The sequence below is a fragment of the Anas acuta genome, chromosome 1 (genome assembly GCF_963932015.1).
Source record: "Anas acuta chromosome 1, bAnaAcu1.1, whole genome shotgun sequence".
Taxonomy (NCBI): domain Eukaryota; kingdom Metazoa; phylum Chordata; class Aves; order Anseriformes; family Anatidae; genus Anas; species Anas acuta.
The window spans coordinates 104,032,862-104,059,656 of NC_088979.1; the positions used below are offsets into that span (position 1 = coordinate 104,032,862).

Genomic DNA, 26,795 nt, shown 5'->3' on the forward strand with positions numbered 1-26,795 from the left:
ATCACTATGCAAATGTATTCAGTTTTGGAAACAATTAAATGGTAATAAAGCATTCTTTTTTCTTTTACAACATATTACCGTAATGAAGCTGTTACCTCTCAGTGTGCATTTTAATGAGTTTTAAGTAACATTTTAATGAGCTCAACATTACCATAAACCCAAGGATTAGACAAAATTGAATTTACTAGTGAAAGGGAAGGGTTCATTAAGAGTTAATTATATTGTTTTAGAAGAAATATAATACATTTTATGATGTCCCATCAACCAAGAATCCATCATGAGATCTATACTTATTAATAGGTGCAGCAATGACATTATTATATTGACATAAAAACATGGGCTTGCACACTCCTGCTCGGGTTTCCAATGAAAGCTTCTGTATTGAAATCCCTGGGTCAACTTTATTCTTATCCAGCTTGTTATTACATCTGAGGAGAAAAAATGCCAGGCTTTGTATTACTGGTTTGTAATTCCACCTACAATTTTTATAAACATCATGAACAGTGAAAGCAAAGTTTAATGGATTTACCATTGCCACTAGGATCTAAAGGCAGGTTATGAATAAATGTCTTGGATTTGTTATTAAAAATAAAAAAAAATAAAAATAAAAAATAAAAAAAAGAAGAAGAAGAAGGAAAAAAAAGACCAGTAGAGAAATTTGAGTCTAAATTGCCAGCACTGTTGGCATGCCCACTCCAACAATAAGCTGTTGAATTTCTGCAGTCCAGGCTCCTGGAGGCCCAGAAGTGCCAGGTAAATTTGTACTCTGTGCATGCAGCAGCTCTTTGTCAGCTGCACCGTACATTCAGATGAATTTCATTAGCAAGCTCTGCACAATACGGAGTTAAACTCCTCATGCTCAGTAAGTTCAGTTACATATTAGATTTACTGCTTTGCATCTGCCAATGTTGGCATTTCTGTTTAGCTGTTTGAAAAATTGTATGGAGGGTTGTGGCTTAGAGCCCTGAGATGTCTGGTTAGAAATGAACATTAAAAAAAAAAAAATCTATTTCTCTCTCTATATATGTTAATTGCACTGAATTAGTATAGTGCTCTCTTGTTCATACAATAGCCTGGTGACCTGCTATTTAAAAAAAAAAGAAAAAAAAGAGTTTTGCTGGTGTCACAGTCTTTTACTGGGAGTAGGAGGGGGAAGACTCTGGAGGGCTCAAAGCTTTCATGATTTTGAGAAAAATGGCATTGATCTCCCATGTCCTGCTGGTGTGGGGGAGAGTTCTCACAAATGTCTGCGAAGTGTGGAGTTGTGATCAGCAATTAGACCTGTTGGAGTCCCATCACTCCTCTGTATGTGAGACCCAAAGGTGTGCCCTGAGAGTGGTAAAGAATTAGAAAATTGCTGAGTTTCAAAATACTGTGGTGAACCTGCAGACCTATGCTGGAAGAATGATTCCTCAAGACAGAAGTCAGGGTACTGGAGGCATTAGAAAAGAAGTCTAATTAGTACCTTGGATTGAATAGGTGCCCAAAAGGAAGTGCAAAGTGTAGCTATTAAGCAGATAATAAATTTTGGATATGACAGGAAGAAAGCAAAGAGCCACTGAATGCCTAATTGTGAGCTACATTGTGCTCAGCCTCCAGTTGTTCGCCAGTAGAAGTGCTTCCATCTCTCATGAGTTGTTTGCAGCTGGCCCGTCTGTTCCTAAGTAAGGAATTCCCATGAAGAGAATTAGATTGTTAAAATCAGACATGTTTGAGCTATCACCTGGGCATTGTTTCGTGCCCCACATATTTCCCCCCCCCCCCCCCCCCCCAGAAGCTCACCTCTTTGTTCGAGTATGGAAGCACAGCCATGCATGTGGAAGTCTTCAGAGAGAAATGAAAATGTTCCACACCCACATCTGGAACTGTTCAGAAATGGAGGAGCAGAGCTACAGAGGTCCTCCTCAAGGGACAGTTTAATTCAATTTGCCTTAATTGAAGCTGCACAAGCAAACTAGAGAATGTTTCCAGTTCTCCTGGTCTCAGAGAAATCCCACAGCATGCACTGGTTATAAGAGCTATTGTGTTTTATGTATTCCTTGTTCTAAATATAGGGAAATATAATGCATGGTTTAACAATACATTTTCCTTGGTGGAAAATCTGGTTTAAGTAGTTCTATTCTCTCCTGGCCACTCATTTCCTCTGCGTGTAATAGCTTGTCATTCTCTCAATTGCTTATGGATCTGGGCTGTGAACTGAGTCAGTGGAGTGATCTGGGTTAAAAATCCCCCAAACAGGAGAATTTCTCTGTTGTTTTCTGTTTTGTTTTGTTTTCTCTAATTGGCATGGAAGAAAACATTTGTGCTACTTGGCCTAAAATCTATCCCAGGTGAATACTGTGGCAGGCTAAAAATTCCCTTCATCCAGTCCTGTCTAGTCTAATAATCTAATCTGCCTATTTCAATATTATACTTTGTCTATCATATGGTGCTTGAACACTTTATCTTGTCAGTGTAGCCTCTTGTTTTCTAATCCAATTGAGAAATGACAGTAGCTATACGAATGTACACAAATTAAATCTTTTGTGGGAGTTACAGACACAGGTACCTTGTGTCTAGTTAAACTCAGTGCTAAGAAGGAATAAAATGGATGACTTCAGTGGGCTGGGAGGTTCACATTTAAAGGAATACCTCTTGGAATATTTAGTTATTCAATGTGCCAGTGCTGGAATAGACTCTTCATTGCACTAGTTGTTTATGTATAAAAGCCTAAGTGAGGGGAAAGATTGTAAAAAAGATTTTATGTTTTAACTGTGGGATTAAAGGTTGGACTAGGTTATTTCAGAGGCGTTTTTCAACCTAAATGATTTTATGATTCTATTAGCAGAGGTGTTTCCAACTCCAAGACCCTTGTGGGGAGTGTGAGCCCTTCATCAGAAGGGCTCCAGCTGCTGAGTGGCACACCCATTTCAGGCTGCTTTAGAGATGCTTCCCAGGTTGTTTCTCCTCTATAGTCTGGGATAACCAGACTAGGAAGAGTTGTGCTGTTTGCTAGTTTTCTCATAATTTAAAGCCCTCAGCAGTTACATAGTTACCTTGATTTTCTCTTGTATTGAAGTGCCAGAGGACTATAGAGCACCAAGAGTTTAGAAGGATGGGTGACACAGGGGATTTATTTTGTTGTTCTTGTTTTATTGTACTGTTAGTTTTTCTATTATGCAAAACTAGTTGTGCATGAAACAGCACTTTGGGAAAGTGGTATTAGTTAGGAAAAAAAGATTGTTTCACCTCTACTGCAAGTCAAAATATTACACTACTGCGTTTTCAATAGTGTGTCCGGTAGCTGGTGTAACTGCTCAGCTGAAGGTCATTTTGATTCTCAGGTACAGAACAGAGAAACTGGAGGGTGGAGCTGGACACCCAGGCTCCAGTCTCCCAGTCTCCCTCTGGGTGCTTAAACTTCGCTTTCAAAATCATTGCTTTAGGCTACTACAGTTGGTCTTTGCTTCTGCTTCTTTTTTTTTTTTTTTTCCCTCTTGGCACAGTGTTGTGAATAATAATGAGGGCAATGTGAACTCTCATATACTTTTTCTCTTTTGAAAGTAAATGGGACAGTTATATTTCATACTGCATGAAAGTAATTCCTTACACTATTTGAGCAGCTCAAAATTGCATAAGATTTCCTGCAAATTATGTTATTATCTTCTTTGTTTTGCATAAAATCACAAATTTGGGCATCCTGTCCGTGGTTAGACAGTATAAAACTACCATTTTATCTAGTTTGTGGGTCATTTCCTAGTTGGCAGTATACCGACAGAACTCAAATGACTCTCTCCTAGGAGTGTTTAATATGGTGTCTACGTAACATACTGCTCCTTTGGTTCTTTAGAGCTCTGCAAACTGAAATGCATGAAGCAGAATGATAAGTAAAACATGATTTTGTATTATTCAAGATAATCCAGAGAAATTGTCATCTAACATTTTGTGGACATTTTTTAAACCTGGAAGGAGCCTTTTATGAAGAAAATTTCATCATGGAAAGAAAGAAAAAAAAAAAAGCAACAACCAAATACTTAAACACAGGAGCACAGGAGGATAGGAGTTTTAATGAACAACACCTTTGGAACACACATCCTTGCTTTTTGAATTTAATGTAGAACATTACAATAATATAAAATTAGAATAATATGTAATCATAAGTATTAGAGGAGTTTGAGGATTGGGGTTTTGCTGTAAATTCTTGGAGAGAGGATTGCCTAAATTGGCTACAGCCGTGCATGCACATACTGGCAGCTCATCGTCTTCTGCTGTCCCAGTCCCTTCATCGACACTTTTTTCTTCGCTTGGGCCTTCTGTTCCTTACCCTCAAATGACAGGGCCTGTCTCAGTGACATCAATGCAGACATGCTTTATGCAGTTTCCAGTCTCTATTTGCTGGGTCAGGCTCTGAAAAAGTGAGAACAGCCAAGCCCTCCAGAAGGTTAGCAATTAGAAAGTCACCCTGGGCTCAGGCCCTGCAGGAAATATCACTGCAGAGCCTGTCTTCAGTGACTTGCCCGTGTACAGGACAGAGCGCATGAGGCCAGCCAGGCCTATACAGCAGGCCTGGTGAAACGGCATCTGGCAAGCACCCTAACATGGCCTGTTGGCACCAGGACAGTTTGCAGGATGAGAAGTGAGGCAGTCCAGAAGCAGCAGGAGGCTCCCACCCATTCTGTGTACCAGCTGCAGGTGCATCTCCTGCTCCGTATTTGATGAAGTGTGGCTGTGCAGTCCCCCTGCAAAGCTTATCGAGCTTATGTTATGAAAGGTTGTTGAGAAATACACATTGTGGTATGTCTGCTCAGATATCTTGTTTTCAGTCCTGACTTCTGAGGAAAACAACACAAAATCTCTGAAAAAAAAAAAAATAATAATCATAATCCTGCTCAGAAAAACTGAATAGATGACTTCTAGTGTATAATTACCAGATGTAGCTTGATAGAGACCAGGGTTAGATGAAGAGGATGGGGGATGGAAGGAAGAGAGTTCCTATGTTAGAGGGCAAGAGCCTGTTTTGTTTGATGATTTGCCTAACGTGGTTGAAGTATATAAGTAATATGGCAGTGACCCCCTGCCAAGATGGGAAAGCATCCCAGCTGCTGTTGTATGTGTTGTGCGTGTGTACACAGGAAATTTATTAGAGGCTATTCACACTTCAGCACAGCTCAGAGATTGCAGACTGTATTATATTGGTTAAATGAAGCATGTAACATTTTATATTTCTTGTACAAGGAATATTCATTCATTTGTACTTGGTTTTGTCATTCTCATCCTTTTTTATTCTTTTGTTTTACTGAAGGTACATGTACATTTTAGGTGTGTTGACTGGGCTTGAACTGGAAGCCTAGAGGACTGAAGTAGCATAAGTGGTTGCAGGAGAACCAACTTGAGTCTGGAAACAGAAAAACACAACTGCTCAATGTTGTGGCAAACTAGGTAGCATTCATTAGGTTGAACATAGTGCTGCATGTACCTGGCAATTCTACTGTTGTGCTCACAGCAGTAAAACTGCATGCTGTGATATGGTGGTTTGTGCACTTACTAATTAAATCTCTGTTTTCTGGGGAATCTCCGTGGTGTACTCTGTATATACGATGCAGTTTGTGCATGCTCTTCTGAGGTAATTAGTCAAAAGTTCATGCCTGATATTCATTCACGTATCTTTGACATTCAGTAACTTTCAGGTTTTTTGGATGCCATTGCTTTTGAAATATATATAGATATATACACATATAGATACATATATACATATACTTGCTTATGAGAATGTAAGAATGTCTGTAGTACAAGAGGGCAAAGGCCTATCCAGACCAGTATTCTTTTTTCTGACAGTAGCCTACAAGGTATTAGTGAGGATTGCCTCTTCTACCAAACATGGTCTTCCCTGCTGCATTGCTTGGAGAGAAGCTCCAAGCATCCATAGCTGATGCGAAGAGTCTTCTAGTGGTTTTGGGGAAACTAGTCCCATATCCTTGCTGCAAAGTAGACATGCTGGCATACAAGCAGCAGTGAAAGATGCAGTGGTTTTTGAAGCTGTACTCAGTTCCACACCTGATATTCACATTTGTTGGGAAAAAATAAATTACTTGCCCATAATCTTCTGAAAATGTAGCCCATTAAATGTAAAGAGCACGTAAAAACTAATGTCAGACTTGAGTTTGAAGGATTGTTAAATGACTGTTGTAGTAAACTGATAAATGTCTGATCCTTGTTAAATCTTAAGGCTTACAACAGACAATGGATATTTTTCAAAGTTTGCTGTCTGCAATTGTGATACCAGTTCTTCCATAAAGTCTCTAAAATTTTTAGCAAGTAATAGGGTTTTTAGTGTCTGAAATATAACTCTTGGTAACATGACCCTTGTTAGCATTAGCAGTCAGGGCAGTGCATTCATCCAGAGTGATTATGCTTTAAAAATAAGAAAAAAAAAACCTGCTTTGTATCCTAGAGAAAAATTTTCAACATACTGCTTTGTATAGCTTTAGATTTCTGAAATTATTTAAATGTGTTCTTTGTGATATTTGCATTCATAAAGAATTCTTGTTTTATGCTTCCCTTTGCCTTTCTTGACTGTCAAAACACAGTGATGCTTTTAAAGATTTATAGCAGATGGGTAATGAGTTTGCTGACTGTTAGCTGTAGCCTTCAGAATTTGTTGGTGGAAGGAGGCGGGAATTTAAAAAACAGAAGTTTATTGGTACCTCAATGCAATGAAGACAGGTGATAGAACTCTGTTTTCAATCAAGAAACTTAAACATAAATATGTTATGTTCTGAGTTAGAAAAATCTCCGCTCTTCTTGCCATCTAGTAGTCAAATAAAATCTTTCAGAAAAATTATGGAGATGTCAGATTGTATTCAAGTGAGTACAATGAATCACAATGACATGATACAGTTTTTCAGTGAGTGTGTATTCAAGCTGTATTGCATATACTTAATTCGGCACAATAGCAGCCTCTAAAAAATCAGAAGCAAATCATAACTAATGTTTGCAATAACTAATACTGTTTAGTATTAGTTTGCAATAGCTAATATACCTGTGTAGTTGTGTAAAAAGGGAAAATAGGTCAGCAGTTAACTGGGTTAACTGTTGGAGAAAGATGACAGTCTGACTCTTGCAATGTGTGCTGAAATGAGACAGGAAAAAGCTTATCTTCTTTCCTAACCTTTGTGCAGTCAGCTAGTTGGGGTACATCTCAGACAGAAGTTCAGAGAAAAAGTATGAAAATCTCCCAATAACTCCATTTGAAATCTGTCCACTTCACAGAATCATTTAGGTTGTAAGAGACCTCCAAGATCATCTAGTCTAACCTCTGACCTAACACTAACAAGTCCTCCACTAAACCATATCATTAAGCTCTACATCTAAACGTCTTTTAAAGACCTGCAGGGAGGGTGACTCAACCACTTCCCTGGGCAGCCCATTTGAATGCCTGACAACCCTTTTGGTAAAGAAGTTTTTCCTAGTATCCAACCTAAACCTCCCCTGGTGCAACTTTTGCCCATTCCCCCTTGTCCTGTCGCCAAGCACGTGGGAGAAGAGACCAACACCCACCTCGCTACAGCCTTCTTTAAGGTATCTGTAGAGAGCAATAAGGTCGCCCCTGAGCCTCCTTTTCTCCAGGCTGAACAAGCCCAGCTCCCTCAGCCGCTCCTCATAAGACTTGTTCTCCAGGCCCCTCACCAGCTTGGTCGCCCTTCTCTGTACTCTCTCAAGCACTTTCATGTCCTTCTTGTAGCGAGGGGCCCAAAACTGAACACAGTACTCAAGGTGCAGCCTCACCAGAGCCGAGTACAGGGGGACAATTGCTTCCCTAGACCTTCTGGCCACACTGCTTCTTATAAAAGCCAGGATGCTGTTGGCTTTCTTGGCCACCTGAGCACACTGCTGGCTCATATTCAGCCGACTGTCCACCATCACTCCCAGGTCCTTCTCTGCCAGGCAGCTTTCCAACCACTAATCTCCCAGCCTGTAGCTCTGCTTGGGGTTATTGCACCCCAGGTGCAGGACCCGGCACTTGGCCTTGTTAAACTTCATGCAGTTGACCTCAGCCCATCGATCCAGCCTATCCAGATCCTCCTGCAGAGCCTTCCTACCCTCGAGCAGATCGACACACGCACCTAACTTGGTGTCATCTGCAAACTTACTGAGGGTGCACTCGATCCCCTTATCCAGATCACCGATATTGAAGAGAATAGTGGACACCACTAGTGACTGGTCTCCAACTGGATATAACTTCATTCACTATACCTGTTTAATAGTGGCTGTTCATGCACCTGACTTCTAATACTATGATTATCAGCTTCTCTGTTAACTTTGTTTAATAAATTCTCTGTTCAGAAGCAAGGGTCTCTCACTTTACGTTTAGATTGTAATGCTCATCAAAGGTCCATATTCTATAAACAATTGTATCTGCATATAGGAGCTGTTAAAATCTTTAGAGGACATATAAGAACAGAGTGTTTTTCCCACATCATTGTTCTGCTTTTTGCTGGGGCCTGAAAATAAAGAGCAAGTTCCCTATAACTGTAAGTAGTAAGTAGGTTATTAAGTTCAGAAACACATGGAATATTGAGTGAGAAAAATGGATGAAGCCAAAGAAAAGTGCTGAATCTGAAAGGAAGAGCATTTTCTGTTTCTTTATGCAGATATCTCCCTACTACTCTCTTCCTCACTTTGATTTCCCGGGGCCCTACTAATTGGACATTGTTGAAGAGGCTGGACTCTTTGAAAATACTCTAACACCTCTGAAAATTAAGCTTTTGGGTTTTGGACTTCCTTGTAAACAGTGAAGTCTGAACATTTTGAGTTATAGTGAATTAGCTAGCATTCATGTTTCCTCGGCAATATCTGTATCAGGAGAGAGGAAAAAGTAGACACAAGAAGGAAAAAGAAAAAGTGTAGTTCTTCACATTTTTTTTTATAAAAATGTCCATAATTGTTTGGCAGCTCCTCCAGGGCTGTGCATATGCAGAGAGAGCTCAAGACTCCCTTGGAGTCCTGCCGAGGACTGTTGCCTAATTGTGAATTTGTTTATAATTTCCCACACAAAATGTGACAGAGGTTTAAACAAAAGGTAGGGCAGCAGCATCCTCTAAGTGTATTATTCTTTTTAACAAGGAAGTCTGTCTGTGACCCCTTGTTCTTGTCACTCCATTCCAGCAGGCAGTGCCAGCTTGCTCTGAGGCCATTTCTGTAGGTGATAAATACTACCCAAGCTCTGAAATACCCCCCCTACTCCATACATTATTTCAAGTATTTTAATCCCTTAATCTATACACACATACGCTGTGTGACATCTAAGCAGTTATCTGACATAATAATTCATGTTGACTGTGCATATCAGTATGTGTCGTAGGAGAAAAGTGCCAAGCAGTGGTGGAGAGACAAGGATTTAGGAAAATACCTGGGGGGGGGAGCAATGTCTTGGGATCAGGGGAGACCTACTTGTGTGTGGCATATAACCAACCTACCACCAGTGTGGCCATGTAAATTCCTTATGTGAGAGTCATAATATCCTCAGATAAGCACCAAATGGAACAGAAGGGACAAGATAAACTACCAGGACCCAAGTTACAGAAGCACATTAATATTTATTCAGTATCTCTTTATACCCTCTAGTCAACATGACAGATGTAGCTGTGTTCCCCAATAATGTCAGATGTTCGCTGTGTACATCGGAGGAAGGAAGAGGAGAGAGGAGCACTGGTGGGAGAAGAAGGCAATTATTCCAGAGCCTCCTAGTGGGCACGTGCTTCTTCCTTCCAGCTTCACTGATTTGGCCATGGGCCGGGGGCTCGTGGGACATGGACCAGATTGAAAAAGTGGAAACAGACAGATGGTTATTTGTAGTCATCATGTAAATGTAAATCCTATAAACATGTTTTCTTTCTAAGGGCCTGGAAGCTGTTGTAGTGGAAAGCAGGATTAAGGTATGGATATCTAGCCTAGAATAATTTTGACCCTTCCACCTTTCATCCCACTCCATAAACATTGTTGTTTTATCTCTGGCTCCTTTAAACAAATTTCTGGAGCCTCAATCAAGGAAATTAATTCAGTTTCCATATAATTCCCTGAGTTTACGAGCATTGGTTTGACCAAGGCCTGGATTTGGGCCTAAGCTGGCAGGTGCTGGTGAGCAGTTGCCGTGGTAGCGGGGACTTCTTTTTGTCTTTTTTCCTGACTCTGGCAGGTGCCTGGCGTGGAAGCGTTTATCTTGCTGCTGCTGTTGTTAGATGTTGTTTTCGTTATTGCCATCGTGGATACCTGTAAGTGGCCATGCAGGGCTTTGCATCCCTTAAAGACCGATGTGACAGTTCGCAGACATCTATCTTGTTTGAGCAGCATCAGCCTGTTAGAACTACAAAGAGAGTGATCAAACTTTAATTAACTTTTGTCCATAGCACTATCGGGTGCTGTACGTGCAATCTAGCTGTCCTTTCTACCCTCTAGCCCTACAGTGCCCTCCCAGGCAGTGAGGCCCTGGGCTCCTGGAGCTCATACAGTATCGAGGCCATGCATGGCCAAGTGCAAGGGAGCCAGCGTTGTGGCCGGCTGGTGGAGGGGAGCAGCCCTGCTCTGTTTCACCTGGGGAGCTGGGCCTTCAGCTCTCCAGCCTTTTGTGTCCATTGTTAAATGTCAGGTAACACCGAGGGCAAGCCCAGCCTGTGTTAACACTGGGCTATAGCAAGGAGGAACAGGAGGTGAAGAGGAGCGTGATGGCGGTGCTTCACCTCTTGTGCTGAATGTGTAAAAAAAACAACCCCCCCCCCAAAAAAAAAACAAACCAAAACAAACAAAAAAAAACCACCAACAACAACTGAGGAAGACTGGCTTCATGAGGGAACAAAAGCCACCCCCAGTGCTGGGAGAGGGGATCCGCTCTGGCACAGTTGCAGTTATTTGGAAGTGTATGCAATTGTGGATAATTGGCTGAGGAATATTCCACAGCTCTCAACTGCTTTTCTGTTTTCACAGATGATTGTGCCATTAGATATGGTGAATGCACTAAGCTGTGCTGCAACTTTTCCATTTACCCTCCTAATACATGTGAGCTCCACTTCCCATTGATGCTCCCTCCTTCTGTTGCTTTCTGTTCTGCTGAGATCTGCCGCAGTGCTGGGGCAGCTGAGCTTGCTGGCCAGCACCCCGAGATCTCCTCCTTCCGGAGCCCCATTGCTTCTCTCTCAGGGTAACGTTTGGATGTGCCGGGATGGCTGTGCTGATCAGATTAATGTCTGAGCTTTGTGTTATCCATGTTATGTTGTGTTAAAAGCACTGAATCAGAGAAATTACAGCCTGTGCCCTCTATTCTTCAGCTTTTATTTTTTCTTTTCCTCTGTGCTTTTGTTCTTACTCTTTTCCTTCTTTCCTGGCTTTTTCTTTTCACTCTCTCTGAAATTAGTTTTCAATGTTTTCCTCTCTGGGCTGTTTTCTCTCTTTTATTTATATTCTACAAATTTTCTGTTATCTCTCTCTTTCTGTCCTTGCTTTATTTTTCCCTATTTCATTTTTCCCCACCATTTTTGTTTTTCTCCCAAATACAGAATGCTATAGATGGAAACACTGAGATATATCTATTCAAGATTCACGTATGTGTGGAGGTACAGAGCAAGATTAAGTAAACCCTGTAGCATCAATTTTGTCTTCCATTCAAGCCACATTTGTAGTAGGACTTGGGTAAAGGAATGTGATAAAATCAAATCTGCCTCATATTCTCATATTCTGCTGCTGATTGGAACTTTGCACAGTTGCTGGAATGATTCAGAGAAAGTTAATGTAATTTGCTATGTATCACCTCAAGAAACTGTGTTTGTCAGCTTCATATAGCTGTGTGTAACATTCAGGGAAAATGATTTCCTTGGTATTGCTGTCAGGAGTATAAAGTCATGATGTAGGATCTGCTGATTTTCTGGGGATTTTCCACTAATGGATTTGCATTGGAGCTTTGTAATTATGCAAAGAGTCAAGCCAATAAAAATTAATACTAGTTTGTGTGTAATCATAATGGAAGAAGTTGATGTATCCTGTCTGTTTACCAGTTGCGTGAAAGAGAATATCACTGCCCAGAAGTACTTTTTTTTTCTTTTTTTTTTTCCCTGTATCATAATGATCACGGAGACACATGAAGATGCTTCCCAAAATAGGTGGTTTTGTATGAACTTTTTTTTTTTTTTTTTTGTGGTTCTTTCCCCAAGGCTGCTAAAGTATTATCTTTCGTGGCTTTGTTTGAAAAATGGTGTAATTCCAAATAGTCAAAAACCCATGATCTTCAGCTTACTACTTCTGTGTTGTGCAGTTCTTAAGTTTATTCCGTTTCATTTTGAAGCTCTATAAATTCTATTTCTGTCAGTTTGAGTATTGGGAATCAAAGGATCAAAGGCATAGAGTGATTTGTAGTAATCAGAAATATTTCATGGTTGAGTCTTTCATTATCTGTTGGGGAAAAAAAAAAAAAAGTATCTATTTGGTGTGTTTCTTGAGAAGAATGTGTTCTGTGTTCTTGCCAGAGTTGCATCCATTGCCAATTGTGTCCTATCAATGCTATCTTACGCTTGAAGAGCAAGACCTAAGTAATCATTCTTTTCTTTTTTTTTTTTTTTCTTCCTGTTAGAAAAAGAATTAACTGCCAATTAATTTCCTCCTTCCTTTGGGATCTACCTGTGTATCCCAAAATGCAGAACAATAAAAGTTACCTTGTATGTCATTTTGGGTGCCACACTTATACAGCCTGCTCACCTCAGCCCATTCAGAGACCAATTCTTATATGTATTAATCATAGTTTCTTGTGTCTTATTACAGAACAGAAAAATATTCAGTTCCAAATGTTAAAATGGGGCACATTTTATTAACATCAAAAGCAATAAATTATCTCTGCTTATGAAATGAGACTGAGCAATTTCTGCTGAACTCTTCCTGACTTGCCCCTTCACTAGGATACGGTGTTTTCTAATTTCTCAGAGGGCCCTGCTTCCATTAAGGGCAAGAACTGTTTTAAAGCTGTAATGAAAGCCATACATAGCTGAAATTCAAGTAGAGGAAATGCCCTAAATTCTATTTCAGTAGCTCATCTAGAGATATTTTCAGTTTTATATTTATAAGAATGTCAATTAACCTAGAGACTAGGACACCCATGGAAGAATAACGATGAAGTGGATGTCATTTTAACACACTGAAGTCAGGTAGTTGGACCTAAATCTTCTTTATAGGAGCTTGATTTACATAAGAAGCTAGCATGTGTTGCCTAATCTAATTTTCAAGCAGCTTGGTGATTTAAATGCTTTTTGCTTTCAATGTTGTCAGACAACACTGGTCAAAGTTGCAAATACATATATATTAAAAATAAATAAATAAATAAAAAATGTGGAAGAACACTGGCAGTGGCATGGTTTCAGTTTCTCCTTTCCAAACTGGTGATCAGTTAATCATGTATTGGTGATAACAATAATAGTAGTAAGACTAGTAAGAGTAATAAAAATAATACTCTTAATCAAAGTGCAAGTCAGCAACAAAGTACCAGTTGTGTCACTTCCTTATCTAGCTACTCAAGTTGGAGATCCAAGCAAGCCAGATACTCAGCATGCTGTTTTCTGTTATGAAGAGAACCAATATCAGACCTGCACTACCACTTTTACAGTACTACTTTTCCCATAACGGGAAGTGACCCTGTCAGCACTAAAAAGACAAAAATACTAATGGGTGCTACAGATCTTTTATTTATTTATTTATTTTTTTATTTATTTAAATACAGGCTGGTGTTTTTATCTGGAGGGAAAAACAAAAAAAGGCATCTATATCAAATCTGCTTCCATTGAATAAAAAGGTCATACCTCACCAACTTATTTTATGAGGCATTTTGTAGTAAACATAAGATACAAAGTCATCACCTAATAACAGTTGAGCAGTGTTTTGTTGTTTTTGTTTTTGTTTTAATTCTACATATATATATTTTATCCCCCCACTTACAATGATGGCACTCCTGTTAATTTTTTTCTTCTCTCCCTCATTTTCGATGTTAGTGCTACGAGATGACTTCCGCCAAAACCCTACAGATGTTGTGGTGGCAGCTGGAGAGCCTGCCATATTGGAGTGCCAGCCACCTCGTGGACACCCTGAGCCTACCATCTACTGGAAGAAGGATAAAGTCCGCATTGATGACAGGGAAGAGCGGATCAGTGTGAGTACAGCTTGGGTGGTTGTTCATATATATGGGACCTGCAATAAAGCTGAGTAGCTGAGCATGGTAGACCGTCATAGCTTCACGTCTTTCTCCATAGCTAATCATGTACACCACTGAAGTGGATGTCAGAAACTGCACGGCTTTGAGTTTGCAGACCCTCGGAGTAGGACAGTCTTGTGCTGTGTGAAGTGGTGGAAGGACAGAGAAACGAGCCTTGGCTTCTGAAAATGCAGAGGGAGAGAGGGAGAAATATAATGTATTCACCTTTCCCACAGAGACTTCTTGTTGCACTTGACAGTTTTTGTCCGTGACCTTTCCTAAATGAGGGGTAAAAATTGTTTATTTCTACTGGTTTAAGTGTCCAGCTTGAACTTCCTGAGGCTTGCTTTGTGCACCTGTTGCAACTAAAGTCTGTTAGAGCCTAGATTTGGTTGTGTAAAGTATGCTATTAGATGTGAGCTGTCTCACCTTGGGACTCAGTGTATCTCTTTGACCAGTTTGGCCTTATCTTTTCTAGATCTCACTTTCCCGAAATGAAAACAATATCAGGCTTTATTTCAGAGAGCTGTTTGAAAGATAAAACCAGTCATATCTATGAGATATGCAAATACTCTCTTAGAAAAAAACAAAACAAAACAAAAAAAACACTAACTTAGGATTACATTGGTAATGTTGAATTTAGTATAGTAATTGGGATGTATGTTCTAAGCAAAGACTAAAGTTATACTCTAAAGAATAATTGTCCCTGAATAGGAATACGTATTAAATAAAGGAGGAAAATTGTTTGATTTTTGTGATGGATCATTCCGTGAACTGAATGAAAAAAGTTCCAGCAGAGAGAATTATCTTATCAAGTGAATAAAAATGATATAACGGTCTGTGCAAACTAATGGGACAAATTAAGGGTGTGTGGACATAATTCCTAATTTTTGAATGTTAATTTTTTTTGATCCTAGTTTTTGAATGTTAAGTTTTTCACTATTGATATTCATTTAATAAAGTTTTATATTGTATGTAGGGATATGTTATTCATTCAGTGCTGATATTATTCGATGTGGAAGTACTGTTAGGAACTTGCTCATTGCTTTGGATGCCTAAAGAAGTATTCCAAGCTAAACAATCCAAATAGTTGCTATTTGTGGTATTATGGGCCATCCTGTTTCTGTTAGTCTACTCAAGAACAGAGGAGGAAGGTAGAGTGGCAGGGAGATATCATTCCCTGACTCTCGAGTTTCTTTGGCTATATTCCAAGTTTATTTTGAAGCACTGCATTCATGTTCTAACTTTTAACCTGCAATTTTGTTACTTTTTTTCTTTCACCTACCCTGCTTTTTCTCTCTATAAATATCCTTTATACCCAAGAAAACATTAAAGCTTGTGGGAGTCAGGTGAATTCTCAGTTTGGGCTACATTCAATCTGTTTGCATCAAGGAGAAGAGAAAATCTGTCTTAAATCAGTGAACAAGGAAACTGTTCAGGCACCAGTAACAATAAAATGAACTAACTAAATAAACCTGAGTGAAACTGCCTTTTTCCTCAGAGAGATGTCAAAAGTGCTTTACATATCATCACGCAAGAAATGCAACCACTCTGCATTGCCAAAGAGGTAGCAAGGAATGAAAGTGTTTGAAATGTAATGCATCTAATGAAGAATAAGGGGATAAAATGAAACACATCTAAAATCAATCAGTAAGATAAAATGCATTCTAGAGCAGCATAATGATATTTAGTTGTATGGGATTATCATTTTTTTTAAGCCTTTTATATATTTACAAACAAAATATTAAAATGTTTAATTTGTGGAATTTGCCTGAGTGTGTATCTTTTTCTGATATCTTTTGTTTATCTGAATTTAAAAATATGTTTCTTATTTTGAAACAGATACGTGGTGGAAAACTAATGATCTCCAATACACGAAAAAGTGATGCTGGCATGTACACTTGTGTTGGAACCAACATGGTGGGGGAGCGAGACAGCGATCCAGCAGAGCTGACTGTCTTTGGTAAAGCTACTCAAGCTTTTGTTTCCTTTTCACTACAAATGTTATATATTGAATTGATCTAGGTGACTCATCAGAATATGAGACAAAATCAGGTTAACAAAATGCAATAGCATTGCTTAAGCTGCATTTTGTAGCTCCTGATTTTAAAGGCTGCAATTTATAGTGATGGAACGGTGATTGCCCAATATTTTCCTTCTAAGCACGTACTCTAAATTTAATTGGAGGTCCTTAGTGATATGCATATGCTTAGAAACGGTAATCCAGGACATAATGCTCTCCCTCACAAAATTGCCAAATGTAATTGAGCCACTTCTAATACAGTTGACAATGCCTACTTAACAGAGATTTGGACCAGCATTGCCTATTTAAATAATTACTTATTCCTGTGGGGTTGTGAAATCAAACAGTTGTAGGAGAGCACAGCAGAGCACAGTGGACCAGTAAAAAGTCATTAGAGAAAATCCAAGATCAAGTTTTTGAATGTATAGAGGTATGTCTGTCATCTGTTTTTTAAAGGGCACAAAGCAGCTTTGCATCCTGAAAACCAGGGCACTATTTTGGTTTCTGGTGTTGCTGAATGAATCAGAAATGGATATGTGAGGGCCTAGAGCAAAAATAGAGTAATACTGATTCTAGGCTGGATCCATCCTGCTAACAACTGGATAAGAAGCAAAGCCATTAAATCCTGCTGTGGTACATCCTGTAGTCATGACATTTCTATTTACCATTAGCTGTGGTTCTGTAGGAATCAGTCATGAGGTCTTGAGCAAACAAGAGAAAATCAATAAGGAAAAAAACCCCTCATTGCTACAAATACATACATACAAAAGAGAAAGAAATATCACTAATGTTTCCTCCTTGATAAAATACTGACATTTCAAACAAGACTACTTGTAATTCTAGTAAGATTTTCCATAGGTATCCTGAACTACTTTGTAAGGCAGGTGCTCTTAACTTGTTCACTTTCTGCTTAATATAGTGCACTGGAAAACCCAATCACAAATACTACTGTGTTTGCATGTATGTGCAGTTCAATATTTGTTTGTCCACTGTAAAAGACACATTATGGTATTCACAAAAGATGCAGAAAAGTTTCTGCTTGACAAGATCTGTGAGTGAATGAGGATTTGGTGCTCTCTGGCTGTGAAGGCTTCCACTCTACTTATTTTGTTATGTATTTGTGGAAGCACGTGACTTAAAAAAAGAACTAATATACCTTAAAAACAAACAAACAAAAATAAAAAAAACAGAAAGGAATCTCCATCAATTTATGTCCTTTATGTCCTGTTGAGGTTGTGCCTTTATACAGATGTTAAAGAGACATGATGTATCTTCTTCATCAGTTTAAATACTGATAATCTCTGTTATTACTCCCTGTGGATAGCAAGCAGATTGCAGTCCTAAACTACGAAGCCTTAAGAAATCCTTAAGAAAAGAATATGTTAAAAATTTGTTAAAACTCATATAATACAATTGAAGTCTAATTTGCAAACAGGGAACAAAATCAGCTATAAATTAAATTAGAAGTTTTAATTCTTCATTACTGTGTTAGTCTATTTAAATAAAAACTGTATTTAAAATTCCCTTTCCATATGGATATCTTCCTATCTAAAATTCTTGAGTGGCCATCTAAAGGTGGCTCAGCTTTGCCTTCCACCAGCAGAACAGTTTCACTCCTTTCCTGGGGTACAGGCACCAGCTCCTGTGTGCGTGTGTGGGTGTGTGAGTACACGGTGCACTGGAGAGCATTATCCGTGATGTTTACAGGAAGTAATGCATCTACTGGACAGTCCAATCAATCTAAGCGTACACAATAAATCCAATAAATCCAGCAACTCTGGGAAACATCAGATTGGTTGTGCATGTTCAGATTGACTTCACTGGACACAGGCAAAAACACATCATCTGTTAAGTCCACAGCCTTCCTATGCATTCATAATAATATGAATCACAGTTTTGGGAAACGTGTGCAAATAGTGCAAATGTTGAGAAACATATATTAAAAATATCATAATGCTTACATTATTATTCAAGAGCCCAACTTCAACTGTTTTGAACATATTTGAAAATAGGTTTTATATTTAAAATTGAAATATTAGCTAAAAGGCTTAGAAACTGTAATAATGTGGCTGGTAAGCCTACAGCTGGTGCTGATTCTGGAGAGGAAGGTGTATTATTTAGCTGATTATTAATGTTCCTAATGTTTTTCTGAATAACAAACACAGAAAACCCTTTTCATACTGTGAAAGCAGCCTTAGAAAACACACTCCTCTGTAGGAAATGGAGCTGTTTCACACTAGTTCTCAAGCCTTTCCACGAATCAGCCACTTGTTACTTTTGGCTCTGCAAGTTTTTCTGTAATACTTGAAGTTAATTTCTGCATGTCACTTGTGACAAGTCTCTGGCTTGTGCAGTAAATTTAGCTCGGGGCATGGCCTGTGGAAAAACTGAGTCAGTGTGGTGGTAACTGGTGGCCTAATGGGAACAGCATGGAAGCCTAGCCTGAAAGATTACACCTTTCCTGAGTAAAAAGTAAAATAAAATAAAATAAAAAGTGCAATAAAACCCTTGGAAAGAAATTGGAAGAGAAAATGAGAGTTTCCCTTATGTAGAATATATTTACTCAGATGGGTACCCATTCAATAACATTTGCTGAGAGATCTTTGTGAATGATACCTGTAGAGCCCTCACAAAGCAAGCCATTTTCTTCCAACCCCATCTACATGGGAAACATAGTTTTCAACATTGAGGCACTCACCCAGAATGAGGATGCTCAAGCCTACTGTTAGCATCTGTGCAGATAGCATTTCTTTTGTTCCCAAGTCACGATTCTTCAACAAGCAGAAATTTTGTGAAATCCAAAATTTTCACAGTAAAATATCATAAATAAAATTGATTATGTAATCAGTGCTTCCCAAAATTATTCCTATGTTTTGAATATTGACAACAATTGCATGAGATTTTGTTAGTGTTCTCCTTCAAACACTACTGGTAGTTATTGTCTTTTTGAGGCTCCAAGGTGTTATCTTGGAGTAGATCAAGAAGACCGAGTACCTCAGAGCCTGAGGTGGCCTTTAAGTAAAGGTAAGAACTAATCCATCAATCCTAACATTCCCCAAAAGAGACAGCACGGTATTTTATTATTATGGACACATATTCTAAATGCCAATTCAGAAGCATGATACAAATTAAGCAGCTTTGTGTTTGGGCTCATAGCCTTTGACTGAACAAAAATCAGGCAAGATGCAAAGCAGAAACAGTTCCATTTCAATTTGTAAGAAAGCTTGGTTTGTAAATACATAATGTGGAGCCAGAAATAAAATAAAAGGAATAACTGTTAACGTTTTATAATTTTGTCATGCTATTGCAGTGTTACCAAACAAGTTTTCAAGATGGTTTAACTCTTTCAGACTCCTTTTTGTTCCTTTGGACTTTAAATGTTATGTTTGAAGAGAATGTACAAAGGTGTATCTTGTATATTGATTCTGAAGCTCAGTGAAATCAATGAAAGCCTTAATATATCGACTTCAAGAGGCTGGCACCAGGCAGTGGAAAAAGATTGAGATATATTTAGAAGAGCCTCAAAAGAATGTAAAGTATAACTAATAAGAGTACAAAAATGTCTTAAAAGATATGTCAATTCAGACATATTAAAGATTGTTTTGGATTAATTTTTGATTTTAGCTTTGGTGCCTGAACCTTTCTTCAGCTAATAAGGTCCTCTGGGATGAAGAGGTATTTTCTTCTGATGCTCGAAGAAGTATTTGTGTTTGATGTTTTTGTGATATTGTCAGGCTGAAAGAGATACCGCAGTTCCAGCAAGAATATACTGTGATGACATGATCTTAGAGAAAGAAATCCAAAAACCCCTTAATGAAGACATTGTACCTCATTTTTCTTCTGAGAATTCTGACTATATGGAAGGCCGTAGCAGAGAGTCTAGTCCCATCATATCTTGCAAATCAGTCCCAGAAGATTTCCCAGCCAGAAAAAATGCCTAAATCAGGGTGTACATTCGCAGTTTAAGACAGAGAGGTTGACATTCCCTATTTTGTCCCTCAGATCAAAAGTCCTTCTGTTTTTCTTCAAATCCTTATACTTCCCACTTGCAGTGTGCTTGTGGTAGTTTGTAAAGAATCATTGTAGCTTTGCAATATTTGCTGTCTGTGGGTACTAACAAATTGAAATAGGATGATACAACTGTGAAAAAGGGTCCGATTGCTCTCCGAAGTCTGTTCTTCATACTCAGTAGAAATTGTTTCTGAAATTAAAACCACGGTAGATAGATACAATATGAAGAAAACACGTTTGATAAAAATCAGTCTAGGTCATTTGCGTGTTCCTCCATGCACTCACTGTGCAAACTTACTGCATTTTGTTAGTACTGTGCAATGTCTGCAGAAGTGTGCAATATCTACACAACTCCTTATTTCTCAAACAAAACAATAATAAGTGCATGAAAAGAGGAAGTAGAAGAATGTCTTTAAATAGTAAAATATCTACTTTTGCAACTATATTTTCATTTATTTGGTCAGCATCCTGTATGCTGTCTGCTTCCTCATCTTCGTTTTTGGCAGACAGCTTTACTTTATCCAGCTCATGATGCAGGTAATGAAATAGCTACAGTTTTGACAGCATTCTGAAATGAAACTTACTTCTTATCACCTAACGTTTCTTTTTTCCTTTGCATCAGAACACTAAGGTGAAAAGAAACTCTTTTTTAAAAAAAAATATTTGCTATTAAATACCTCCCAAAACTCATCCTTCTAACTCGTGTTTGAATGCTTCTTTTTAGATCAGGAGAACATTTTTAAAAAATGATGCCTTCTCCCAGCCAACAAGGAGAAAACAGTTCTAAATCAGATTGAGTCTCCACATTATGGGGACCATCAAATCTTTCACTCTAGCAGTTGCCTCAGCAGACAAAATATATTAAGGCAGTTAGGATCATTTTAATTAGATTGAGGTCCCATATATGGCTGTCTAACTTTTTGAGGAACAGAGAAAGGGCAATAATACATCTGAGGGTCATCCGAATCTCTCTAATAGAGTGTGATACACAGACCAATTGTTAAATAGAGGAAAAATTGAGTTCAGGGGTTTACTTCTGTCAGCAGCCAAAGCAAAGAAGGGTTTTCTTATGTTTCTGGCTTGGATCAGTTCTGTAATTTTCTTGTAGTGCCTATCTCTGCAACATACTGTAGGTGTGTGCCCAGATTGCATTAACAATCCCCTTTTATAACTGCACGCAGAGTTTATTCTGAAGTTATAAAGGTCACCCCAGTAATAGTACAACTGGTTGACATGACATATAACCATGACCTATTTTATAGTTCTCTTCAAAGATTTTTAATATTCATCAGTGAAAGCCTGGGAAGTAGGTATTTTATTTACTCAGAGAAAACTTATAAAGTAACTATATTAAAAATTTTATATATGTCCACGATTTTAATGTATTACCCTTTTGTTTCTCAAATATATTGTGTTCTGCATGCTGTTGACAGAGTAACAATATTTAATTACACCACAAGGCTTTATTTGTGGGTGAATCATTTAAAAAGAAAAAAAAAAGTCACAAGATATTTTCTGAGGTTTGGCTCTGAAACTGTATTTGACCTGGCTGTGCAAAGAAATCTTCTCTATTTAGCACGCTCAGGCAAACTCTGTCTCCTGAGAGATTAACATTGTAAGCAAGTTATGCAGGTGACTCAAATCCAGTTAATCTCACATAAAGAATGTTAATTGCATTGGCAATGGCATTCCCTCTGATCACTTTATTGCTGTATAATTAGCTATTGGACATATTCAAGGGGTTGTCTAAGTGATACAAATCCAGGAAACAACATGAAAGAGAACTTATTCTTTCCGGATTCACACTGTACAAAATGCAGAGATGAAAAAATGGAAATAGCATTTATTGTTATTTGTGTGTCCTTGATAACTGTGGTCCGTACTTCCATAGCTATCTATTTTCTTGCAAATATGTAACTGTTTTGGAAAATACACAATTTGAGAAGCTGATCTGAAACAAACATGTATATGCTCCTAGATTGTCTTGGTCTGGAATCAAGTAATTTACCTAATGATCTTTCAGCCATTTACTGTCTCATCAGCTGGGTTCTCCTCAAAATGTGATAGGAATTTATTTTATTATCTCCTGTAGAGAACCATTTACAGCCACAAATAGCAATTTCATAAACATGAATATGTTTATTTCTTAGTTGTTTACAGGCAGCTTTTGTAAGGAGGGTCTGAGATAATTTTTGTATGCAGACCAAGCAAACATACCAGCACATGCAGATTTATTAAAGTTCAAAGTGAATGGACCAGGGCTTCTAAATCACCTATAAGGATGCTGATCTGAATCTAAATCTCTTGGCTAAAGATCATCTCTTGAAAAATAAATTCCAAAATATAGAATGTGTTGTTTGTGAGCTCAGAGGAGGCATTGAGCTATGCTTTTAGGTGAGAAATTCTGGATAAGATACTGCTGCAAACTTACAAAAAAGTTTAATTAAGATATTCCCTTTTAGATCCACGTATTTACAGACAGGCCAAGAACCTAGAATTTGATGGGAAATTGTTGCTACTATACCAGAGATGTAATTTTTTGCCTTCCCAAATAATTTTCACTAAGCTTAGCCAATTATGCACCTCTTGAAATAAATAAGTAAACTCATACTCCTGAGAGACCGAGTAGAGTATAGTTCTGAGCAGCGGTTTTCCTCCAGTGCAGTCTAGCATTGCTGTCAGTCTCCTGCAATGATGTCTGGTTACTTCAACCAATTTTTCTTGTATTAATACTCTGGATGGGCTGTATCTGGATGGCACAGAGAAAAGAAGCTCCAACTCAAGTGTAGTTCAAATATGTAATATAAAATTACATCAGTTTGCTAAAATGCACAAAGAATTTAGAGGCATGAATACATATATTTGGAAGGGAGACCAGACTTGCACATTTCCTGGGTTGAGGCTGTGAATGGCAATGTTCTGGGCTAGGAGGAGACAGGCTGAAGAAGCAGGCTGCAGCTGGGAAGAGCTGGCACAGCTTACTAGCTGGAGCAGAGGTGGCCATGAGGCATTCTCACAGGCTAGACAAGACACAAGGTCAGGGTAGGTGCAAGCCTAGCTGGGACTGGGAAGGATCAGGAGACTGCATGCTCAGGGAAGGAAAAATCTGGTGGGGCACACTCAGGGCAAGGAGCTGTAACAAAGAATATATATGGCTGGCTGATACACAGGCTTGAGACAGGGAATGAAGACTGGATTTCAAGGGGCAGAGGGAGACCAGAACTGCATTTACTTGCCCAAATGCTACTGCAACCTGCCAGCACAGTGTGTAGAAAAACAATGAAAAGTGAGAGAACAGCAATGGCTTGGGAGAAATGGGGAAAAGAAGTCTGTCCCTTAGACTTGTTATTATCTTTAGCACCTGGAAAAGTGCTGTTGATCCTTGAATGTGTCAATTCTTCTGCTGACAAAATACATTTTTCTCTGCCACTAGGTACCTCTGGTAGTATCGTGTAATTCCTATGTGATATTGTGTCACTCTTATAAATATTTATTAACAGTTGGCTTTGTGTTCCTTATTTTCTGACTTAATATTCTGATTTGTGAGAGTGGTAAACATTTTATCAGCTGTAACTGAATTCAATGGAAACTGAGCTTCAAGCATACAAAATTCTTGCTGAATTCTCATGAAAAAATACGTTGGCAGTTTTGTGTCTCAAGTTGGGCATGAAGATTTAGCAGGTGTTTTTTTTTTTTTTTTTTTTTTTTTTTTTTTTTTTTTTTTTACCTTGCTTTCTTAGATCTCCATCACACCTCAGAGACGGGCTATGAAAGTAGGTGAATTGTTTATGAAGCATTAAGATAGGTGTAATGGAGATCGTGAGGAAATTAATAATTCTGTCTTTGAAGTGAGATTTGAGAAGTATGACAGGAGGCCACCCACTAAACAGTACAACTAAAGCAAAATATTAAACACCTGCTCATTAAATGAATACCAACAATCTGGAGATGTTTGGGGAAGAAATAGTTTGTGATCGTGTAATTGCAACCAGTCCCATAAGGCATAAACAGAAAGGGAATGATGAAAGGGCATGCAGACAGACTTAATTCTGACACTTCTGGCACTTAGGTGCTGCACACTCGATTTTGCAATCTTATTAATGTTCTTTTAATGTTTTTTTCTTTTTCTTTTTGGTTGTTGTTTGTTTGTTTGTTTAAATTTTCATATATTAAATATGGATACCAAGCCTATAAACTCATCTCTGTTGTTATCAAGACAAACTGCCTGAGTCAGAATCTCGTATTGCTTACATTTGTGTGAATTTTGAATAATTTTCTAAGTGACATCATAGCCTTCAAGTTGCTGAGAATGAAATGTGAAACGGAGTGTGTAACCGGTTTTAAATGCCTGTGTAATAAATCGCTGTCTTGAGTGGAAATAGTGCTTCATATAAACCCAGTCTTATAACGGTTTGTCTCTGGTATAAATAATTTATGACAGTGAAAGTGCAGTATGGCTGGAAGAGGACAGAACCAAATTTATGCAATCCAAAGGCAACTTGGAAACTAACCCCGGTGACATCCTTTCAAATGAAATTACCGGTACTCTGAGTTTGTACCAGTGTAACTGAGATCAGATTGTGGCTCTGCATCTGGATTTCAAGCAGGCCTGTGCTACATTATGATGATTAATTATATTTGTAGCTGTGCAGGCTAACATAACAAGGGTAAACAGAACTGATTATTCAAACCTTAATTTAGTTTTCTGTGGTGAAGTTAGTGATGGGGATCAGGGAAGATTTGACCTCGATACAATAGCCCTCGATCAGCTGAGCCGCATAACACAGAGTTTACGTTTTCCTCCGAAGCATCCAGGTATTGATTATTGCCGAAGGCGGGCTGTCTCCGCTGGCAGCTCGTATATTGCTAGAGCAGACAGCAGCTCTTAAATCACACTCCGTGCGTGCAGCAGTGCACAGCCAAAACATTCACGCGGAAGGGCACGGTCTTGAAGACGTCCCCGGTGGTGTGACAGGCAGGCAGTTGGGGCTAGCGCGTGCTTCATGCTGGTGGCACTTGGCTTTTACGTGAGGGCCAGACGTGACAGTCGCCGCATCTCCAGCCCGGCTGTCGTTGTCCTGGCTGCTGACGCACATCATCAGTTCCACTTGTCTGAATTCGCGGAGCTCAGCCCTCCTTTCCGCCTTCCGTGAGTCGGTAAACAAAAAGATGCTGAGAAGTCAAAAGTTTTCATGTCAGCCCTATGACTCACTGAGGAATTCTGATGTCTCTTTTCTAGAGCGGCCCACGTTTCTCAGGCGGCCGATTAACCAAGTGGTGCTGGAGGAGGAGGCCGTGGATTTCCGGTGCCAGGTGCAGGGGGACCCACAGCCGACCGTCCGCTGGAAGAAAGATGACGCAGACCCGCCGAGAGGAAGGTGAGAGTAGCGTTCGTGTTCCCAGTGCTTTCAAATTGCCGCTGTCGAATGACCCTGGAACCACTCCCAGATAGATTTATTTCCCGTGTTTCTGGTCTTTGGCAATACAAACTGTGTTCCAGAGCCAGCTGAGTAGGGAAATCCACTCAGCTGGGCTGTCCAGCTTGTGGATTCCTGTGAGAGGAAGAAAATTGATGTGTAGATGTCAACAGATTCAATTCACTGCATTGCTGGAGAAAAATAAAGATGTTTTAGGGACTGTACCAGTGATAATAGCCTTCATAGCAATGTGGTGACACCAAAAGAGAGAAAGTTTGGCTGGAGAGCCCAGAGCTTCTCTGTCACATTTATGGGGTGGGTTAGAGGCAGGGCTTTGTTGGCTCCTTTGCTGATGTCAGTTGGGTCCCAGAAAGAAATCTTCCTCTGGAAAAAGCAAAAGAAACAAACTATCAGAAACAGAAAATAAAGATGAAATCTGGAACAGGGCATTTGTGTTCAAGAAAGATTCATTTAATCTGGAACAAATTCCAGAGTGATCATGGTAAGAGAGTCTGTCTTACAAAACAACATTAAATTACCTTGGCTCCTTTCAGCTAGCAGAACAGAGTTTGGTCCTTGCTTTCCAGAACTCTTCCTATGTTTGATGCTGAACCATTTTTAGATTAAAATATCTTAAAACAGAAATAGGTTTGGGAACAGGAATGAGAATCCAAGTCTCCATAACCTGTCTTCTCTTTTGACCCTGTGACTCCTAATTCATTGTTTGCACAGTGTTTTTAAATTAAAGAGAAGATGTGAAGAGTGCTGCTTTTTTCCCACTGTGCTTGATTGTTGTTTTCCATCAGTGTTGTTTCCTTGGATGTGGCAGATATAATTTGAAGAAAAGGAGAACATCTAGATATTTTCTTCTTCAAACAAGTGCTTTAAACACTGCATTTATCCTGTGTAGGCTAGTTGCCAATATTATTTCTGCTTCTCCAATCATGACCACAAAAAAAAAAAAAAAAAGAGCAACTGCAATGTTGTTTTTGTGACTAGCTTGATCCTGTCAGAGTATATTAAGTGTGCCGTGAACACACTACTAGATTGGGCCTAAGTAAAACAAGTTAGACGTTGTGGCCTTCTTTCTTAATCACAGCCTGTCTTACGTTTTCACCCCAAGATGGTAAAATGTGGTAAGACT

The 26,795-nt window shown here is 38.9% G+C and overlaps 1 protein-coding gene across 25 annotated transcripts in view; it reads left to right on the forward strand.

The window, feature by feature from the left end:
- The window catches only part of ROBO2 (roundabout guidance receptor 2), a 625,847-nt gene that overhangs the window by 461,346 nt on the left and 137,706 nt on the right, over positions 1-26,795 (forward strand). For all 25 annotated transcript variants that reach the window (XM_068691004.1, XM_068690931.1, XM_068690919.1 and 22 more), the window contains exons 3-5: positions 14,001-14,158; positions 16,043-16,163; positions 25,474-25,612. In XM_068691004.1, coding sequence (XP_068547105.1) covers positions 14,001-14,158; positions 16,043-16,163; positions 25,474-25,612 — 418 coding nt within the window. The remainder of the gene's footprint in view (positions 1-14,000; positions 14,159-16,042; positions 16,164-25,473; positions 25,613-26,795) is intronic.